The 7,500-nt window shown below is 47.3% G+C and overlaps 1 protein-coding gene across 1 annotated transcript in view; it reads right to left on the bottom strand.

Annotated features, from left to right (window-relative positions):
* Positions 1-7,500, bottom strand: part of kiaa0825 (KIAA0825 ortholog) — a 195,447-nt gene that overhangs the window by 129,052 nt on the left and 58,895 nt on the right. Inside the window, exons 10-11 of the mRNA XM_063187627.1 lie at positions 5,469-5,749; positions 941-1,091 (exon numbers count right to left, since the gene is read on the bottom strand). Coding sequence (XP_063043697.1) covers positions 941-1,091; positions 5,469-5,749 — 432 coding nt within the window. The remainder of the gene's footprint in view (positions 1-940; positions 1,092-5,468; positions 5,750-7,500) is intronic.

The raw sequence follows: 7,500 nt of genomic DNA, 5'->3' as shown, positions 1-7,500 counted from the left end.
GTCAAAGGTCAAGGTCAAGGTCACGAAAAGGTCAAACTCAGAAAGAACTGAGCCGATTTTTATGAAATTTAGTGGGATGATTGGCCATGACCCAAGGAACAATCGATTAGTTTTTGGGAGTGATTGGGTCAAAGGTCAAAGGTCCAGGCCAAGGTCACGAAAAGGTCAAAAACGTAAATTGAGCCAATTTTTATGAAATTTAGTGGGATGATTGGTCATGACCCCAGGGAACAATCAATTACTTTTTGGGAGTGATTGGGTCAAAGGTCAAGGTCACGAAAAGGTCAAAATGTAAATTCAGCTGATTTTTATGACATTTAGTGGGATGATTGGTCATGACCCAAGGAACAACCGATTACTTTTTGGGAGTGATTGGGTCAAAGGTCAAGGACAAGGTCACAAAAAGGTCAAAAACGTTTTTCTTTGCCAAGCACTATGTGCCAGAAGAACGTGTGCATGCTGAATTGAATAAGAGGTCAAGACTGGGCCAAAAATGTAATATTACGATATTCCGGTCCGATTTAAATGAAACTAACACCAAAATTTGGAGAATGTTATGCCCCACATTTTGAAGATGGCCAGAAAAAAATAAGTGGCGTAGGCGAAGGTTTGCGCTCTACCGAGTGCCAGTTCTAGTTGACTTTGTATTGAGTCGCGCGACAAAAGCGATTCTGGAGACAAGAGCAATTTGCGCGACGAGCGCGACAGTTTGAAGTTGAAATCCTTTCAACTTTCTATGACGCGGTTCGGCGACAAGCCGCGACAGCCAATGACTGTATAGAGGTCAGTGACCACAGCCAATGGGAATGTTTGAATGCTTTGCCTTCTGCTTGTAACGGACATACTGTAGTCGCTTGAATCGCACATATCGCTCTGTCGCTTGAATTGCATCGCGCCTGGTCTATTCGTGCGGTTAGAAGCTATGAGAATGGACTCCTACCTCATAGAATGGCTTGACGTCGGCCCAGTAGTGACTCTCGGCATCTAGCAGGAGGCAGGAGGCGCATGTGGACACACAGTAGCCCGTCAGCTGCTCCTGCAGAGCGCTGCTCAGCTCCAGACACTGCTGGGTAGGGAGCTGGACCACAGGCCTGGAGGAGGAGAGGAGAGGAGAAGAGAGGAGAGGAGAGGAGATGAGAGGAGGAGAGGAGAGGAGAGGAGAGGAGAGGAGAGGAGGGGGGAGAGGAGAGGTGGGGAAGGGAGAGAGGGGGGAGAGGAGAGGACGAGACGAGACGAGACGAGAGGAGACGAGAGGAGAGAGGAGAGGAGAGGAGAGGTGAGGAGAGGAGAGGAGAGGAGAGGAGAGGAGAGGAGAGGAGAGGAGAGGAGAGGAGAGGAGAGGAGAGGAGATGAGAGGAGAGAATGAGAGGGAAATAAAGAAAGGCATTCCTACAATATAACATGAAAAATTCTAGGCAGGCGTGCACATAAAGCATATTTCATGACTCCGTTGGAAGTGACATTCTGTAGTACTATGTGAAGGAAATAAACTTTAGATTTGATCTTTTTTGGTGTTTCTGCCATGTCTATAAAACAATTTAATGTGAATATATGAATATGAAAGACAAATGCAGAGTGTGTGTGTGTGTGTGTGTGTGTGTGTGTGTGTGTGTGTGTGTGTGTGTGTGTGTGTGTGTGTGTGTGTGTGTGTGTGTGTGTGTGTGTGTGTGTGAGTGTGTGTGTGTGTGTGTGTGTGTGTGTGTGTGTGTGTGTGTGTGTGTGTGTGTGTGTGTGTGTGTGTGTGTGTGTGCATGCGTTGTGAAGAATGTGGAGACAGATGTGCGGTCCGGCAACAGTGGGGCAAGCTCACAGTAGGCGCATCCAGGCCAACAGAGAACCGTGCCAGTGTCCGTTCCGCACCAAATCTTGAACCGGCTGGCATGTTCTCTCGGCAATTTTGAGCTTGCGGAAACCAGAAACTTGGTTCGCCATGTGAACCGATTTTTTTGTTTCATTTTCCTCCCTGCGAACCGTGACAGCAATGTGGAAGTCACAAAACACGGGTAACAAAAGGTCACACACAGAAAAGTTCAGAGCCTAGTATGAATGTGGGGGGTTCGCAGGAAAGCATTTTAGTTCCAAATGTAACTGGTGCCGGAACGGGCACCGACACCGACGCCATTCTGGTCGGCCCGAACACAGTACAGGAGAGAGATGGTTACCATGATGAACCAAATATTTTCTCTCAAATAGAACGTCTCAGGTTGAACTGAAAGAAACCCTTCTCATCCAGTGTGTCTAGAGAATGTTGTAGAGCAAGTTCGACCAGTGAACCTGCCATTCATTTGAACACACGGTTCCTGAAAAACAGCAGTTCAGGAAGCAGCAGAATGATCTGGGAGAGAAGCGGAAACCGAGAAAGGGGTGACCGGGGGTCTTGCTTGAATAGACTACTACTGAAGTGTGACTTGAGATAAACATGGCTGGATAAGGGCCTGGCGTGGGGCTTGATTACAGCTTAAGGAGCACTGATGCACTTGGCAGGAGGCTCAGGAGATGGGGATTCATATTGGCAAACTGGAGAGAGGCAAGGATGGATTACTGCACAGGCCTACCGGGCCCAGACCCAGGGGCCCAAGAGTCAAGGAGGCCCTGGGGCCCAAGCCTCTGTGCTACAAAAAATGTATTGGTCTATATTTATGTTTTCATATTGTGTTAAAATTGTACTAATTACTAGTGTATTTTATACCTATTCTCCTGCAAAAAAAACGCTAAACATCCACACCTTTTGGAATTATTCAATGGAGGGGGAACCTTTCTTGTTGACTGGTCCAGGGGCCCATGGAGTCATGATCTGTCCCTGGAGAGAGTTGCTTGTGTCTGAGTACAGCCCGACCCCCCCACTCATCCACCATCACCAGAGATGCTGGCTGCAGATAGTCACCTGTGAGGTTCACATTCCTCCTGCTACTACACTCCCTATATCCTTCTTTTCCACTTTCCTTCTTTTTTCTCCTTCCTCCATCACTCCATTCTGTCTTCTGTTCAAATCCCTCTCTACACAACACAAGACCACACATGTTCGCAGAACAATGGAGTGTCTGTGCTCCCTGCTCTCTCTCTCTCTCTCTCTCTCTCTCTCTCTCTCTCTCTCTCTCTCTCTCTCTCTCTCTCTCTCTCTCTCTCTCTCTCTCTCTCTCTCTCTCTCTCTCTCTCTCTCTCTCTCTCTCTCTCTCCACATCTCTCCATCTCCTCCTCTGGCCTTTGGCTATTGGAGGAGAGGAGGAGGGGGAACATCTGTTTTCAACAACAAACACGCACACCTCCTGCAAACTTGAATGGCTGTGTCAGCCTTGACTCGCGCAGCCTCTCATATTCTTTACAATCCAATTATGGAATTTTAGTATTTCTGGCAATGGCCTCGACCATCTCCCCAGGCTCCGCAGGAAAAACCTTGTACTGCTGGACAAAAATGATAAATCCAGCACAGTGACTCAAAAGACCTTCATCTCCACACACACACATGCACATGTTACATCTTCATCGTTCCCCGGCATGTGGAGTGAGTTCTTTATCATCATTGATAGAAGCTGAGTTGGAGCTATTCTGAATTGCAAGTGAGGTTATAATGAAAATGTAGGATTCCAGTTATTCATTCTGTCTGTTGGACTGTCAGTGAAAGGTAGAGAGAAAAGCTACAAGACATATAAAAATACGTAAAACTGTATTCATCCCTCCAGGAGGTCTTTTTAGAAAAATTGGGAATGGTCTGTGTGTGTGTCTGTGTGTGTGTGTGTGTGTGTGTGTGTGTGTGTGTGTGTGTGTGTGTGTGTGTGTGTGTGTGTGTGTGTGTGTGTGTGTGTGTGTGTGTGTGTGTGTGTGTGGGCGTGCGTGCGTGGTGTGCGCGGTGTGCGCGCCGTGCATGCGGTGCACGCTGTGCGTATGTGCATGCGTGGCCCTCTTTCCATCACAATCGCAGTGGAACAAATGTGAATCACAAAAGTCTATTGTCCTTTCAAAATCTGATCTTTGAAATACGGTGCTTAATTCTGGGAGAGATGAGATGTCGAGAGGAGACACACGCACATACAGTCAATAAGTTGCTAACATAACTCTTGACTGAGGCCTGAGGTGTACACATAGGCTACAACACAGCCTGGATGCGACCTGTGTGGTATACGTGATGTGATGTGATGTATTGACCTTAAAAAGTACGAGTGAATTAGCCGGCTACTTCATTAGCCTGCAGCCCCTTCAGTGGCAACTTCAACCCAGAGCAAATAATGAAGCTGAAACACCCTCCAAAAAGCAGCGAGTGGGCACCTCATTACGCCCCACCTGCACTGGAAAATATTCCATCCAGGGTCGGAGCTATAGGGGGGGCAAGAGGGGCACTTGCCCCTGGGCCCAGGGCTCTCCTGTATGGGTGTTGGGGGCCCTATTGTGACCATGGTAGGCGGCATGGGGGCCCCAACAGTGTTTTGCCCTTGGGCGATGTGTGCAATTGTTCTGCCACTGATTCCATCAATATGCAGGACATGAGTCCTCCGTAACTACTGTGCCTCTCGTTTTTTCTGTGTTTTTTTCAAGTGCCTTTCCAGCTTCATAAGAGTCACAGCACGGCAATGACAATGGCATCCCCCCGCCCCCCATAAACAAAGCAATCCCATGACATCCAATACGACACCCTGACTCTAGCACCTTGTTGAAAACTCCACAAGTGGCTCTTCATGTGAACAACAACAAATAAAAGTCAAGACTGGAAGCACATGGCACTACACACGGCAAGAGTTCAGCACTCTGAAGATCTCTCAATGTACAACCCCAGGCACTGAGGTAAAATGGCCATGGAATATCTTCAAGTGAATGGCAGTGTGTTTAAAAATGGGTGTGTGTGGTTTTTTTTACAGTCCTCCGTAACTAAGCACTCAATGAACAAACACTCAAGAAGCTATTTTTCAACTCTAACCTGACACTTAAGTTGAGTTGTAAAATTCGTTTTAAGAGTTCCTGTTATTAAATAGTGTATTATACATACAGTTTAGCGACAATTAATGTACTTCGTCATATGATTGGGATTAAGATTTGTGTTTGTATTAGTCAAACTATTATATAGGTGTACATCGATGCAGACACACTAAAATCAGTACGGATTCAATAAAGTACTGCTTTCTTTTCTGCTTTTCGATTAATGGGTTCGTAATAATTTCCTGCCTTCCCATTGTTTGATGAAATCATTGTAATAATGATTTCATTCTGCAGTTCTTTGATGCAGATCGCTGGCGATCCCTTTCACTATATGCTAAAAAAGCTCAAGTACACCATAACAACATGGCTATGGCATAACAGAGAAAGCTATGATATTAAAGATTAAGACTGGTCATTACTATTTTGGTAACTATCGCCGATGGTGTGAGTTTTTACTAAAACTAAAGAAAGACAATTACCGGTAGGTAACAGAGGCTCTGCCTGAAAGGTTTCATCAATATGAGCCAACAATGCCATGTGTGGTTAAGCCCCAGACTCACATAGCAGCAGCAGCAGCAGCCTCCTCGTCGCTCAGCTCAGTCCGGTAGAGCTCCAGCAGCTGGCCCAGGTAGATGCTGGTGGCCAGCAGGCCCGAGAGGTTCTGGAAGGGGGCGTGGTGGGGCACCTCCCTGGCCCTCTCCTGCAGACGAGCCAGCAGGGCCTGGGCCACGCTGCCGCACACCTCCAGGAAGCTGTGGCGCACCGGCAGCAGCGGGTCGCCGCAGGCAACCATCGCCAGGGGCAACAGGTTGTCCAGCTCCTCTATGACATCAGCGCAGAACTGTGGAGGATGAGGAAATGGCGGAAGTGAATTGTTAGTTAAAGGGACACCTTGTTGGTTAAAGGGACACAATGTAGAACTATGTAGTTAGTGCGGTGCCCATGGCATGCCTGTCTCAAAATCTACACCGTAATGAAAAACAGTTGTAAAGCAAAATTTTGGTTTGAGAAGTGTTTCCCACGACAACCGTTCGGGTCGCTCTGTCAAAAGTCACATTTGGGGTTCTCTGACAGCGGACCATGAAAGTGGTTGCGAGAGTAATCGTACACTTACTATTGACTCAAATAAGCATCGGCTGACTCGGGACAGTGATTAACTAAACTTTTAATCCAACATATTGCCCCTTCAATGGGAAAACAGTCAGAGAAAAACAAACAGGTATTTTGGAGAGCTGCATGGCCGAGTCCATGTGATCTTTCTTACTCTGATGAGATTGGAAAATAGCTTAGGCACGGTGGGAGTGTGTTGGTACGTGTGTTGAAATGTCTTTCTGCGCGTGTCAATACGTATTTGGTCTGTCTGAGAGAACAGGGAGAGATGAGACACAGACATCCAAAAGGAAGAGAAGAGGACCTCCTCGTGATCTCTGGCACAGGACAGGCTGTGTAAACATTAACCATGAAAGACAACCTGAGAGTTACGCAATGTGGTTTCGTTCTCCTGCTGCAACCGCTTCGCTGGAGAAACATCAGCAGCTTTTGAAGAGCATCCCCAGACGTTCTCCAGATCTGCTACTCTAAACCAAGAGGGGGACTTGCTTGTAATGTTAACTGGTGTATCTCTTTTTCTTGGGTAATTCATCTTTCCTGCAATTTTGGCCTTTTCTTCCCCCTCGGCGTGTTTTTCCTGGCTGTTTATAATTTAAACACTTTGAAGAAGGCATAGGGTGCAGATGAGGGGGGTGAACAGATCAGGGATGGAGATTGGTGGTGCGCTCGTCTTTTCTTACTGAAAACAAACCACATCCCACTTATGGTCTTACAGTCAACATCCAACTGTTTTTATTGTGACAAGACGGGACGAGAGAGAGAGAGAGGAGTGATCTCTCTCGCTGGCCTCGAGTCACAGTCGAGACTCACAGTGAGTCGACAGAGCTCATCTAATTTGATCAGAGTCCTTATGCCTTCCCCCCTGCTAACCTCTCTCTCTCTCTCTCTCTCTCCCTCTCATTCTCTCTCTCTCTCTCTCTCTCTCTCTCTCTCTCTCTCTCCCTTTCTGACTGTGACTTGGCTAAAGGAGAGTGCAGGCTGTCCATTCAAAGCCCTCCGAGCCCGGTCTCCTGCTGCGCTTGGAGAGCAAAGGAAACACTTATCTCACTCTCACACATTTTGCTCCTCGAGAAAGTTCAATGTGACACCACCGCAGATACACACACACACACACGCGCACGTACGTACGCGCACGCACGCGCGCATACACACACACATGCACACACACACACTAACAAACACACACACACCTACACACAACCCACATGCGTGCGCACGCATGCACACAAACCAAAACAGAAGTCATTCAATTTCTGATTTGCTTTCCTCATTCTAAATGTATCTGAAATCCTGGACTGGCATTTCTACTGGCCTCTTCTTTGTCCTAAGCCTCCTGGCAACTGTCTTAGAGTACTTCCTATGTGTGTGTGTGTGTGTGTGTGTGTGTGTGTGTGTGTGTGTGTGTGTGTGTGTGTGTGTGTGTGTGTGTGTGTGTGTGTGTGTGTGTGTGTGTGTGTGTGTGTGTGTGTGTGTGTGTGTGTG

The sequence above is a fragment of the Engraulis encrasicolus genome, chromosome 21, assembly GCF_034702125.1.
Source record: "Engraulis encrasicolus isolate BLACKSEA-1 chromosome 21, IST_EnEncr_1.0, whole genome shotgun sequence".
In the NCBI taxonomy this organism is placed as follows: domain Eukaryota; kingdom Metazoa; phylum Chordata; class Actinopteri; order Clupeiformes; family Engraulidae; genus Engraulis; species Engraulis encrasicolus.
This window is presented reverse-complemented; position numbering and strand designations above follow the sequence as displayed.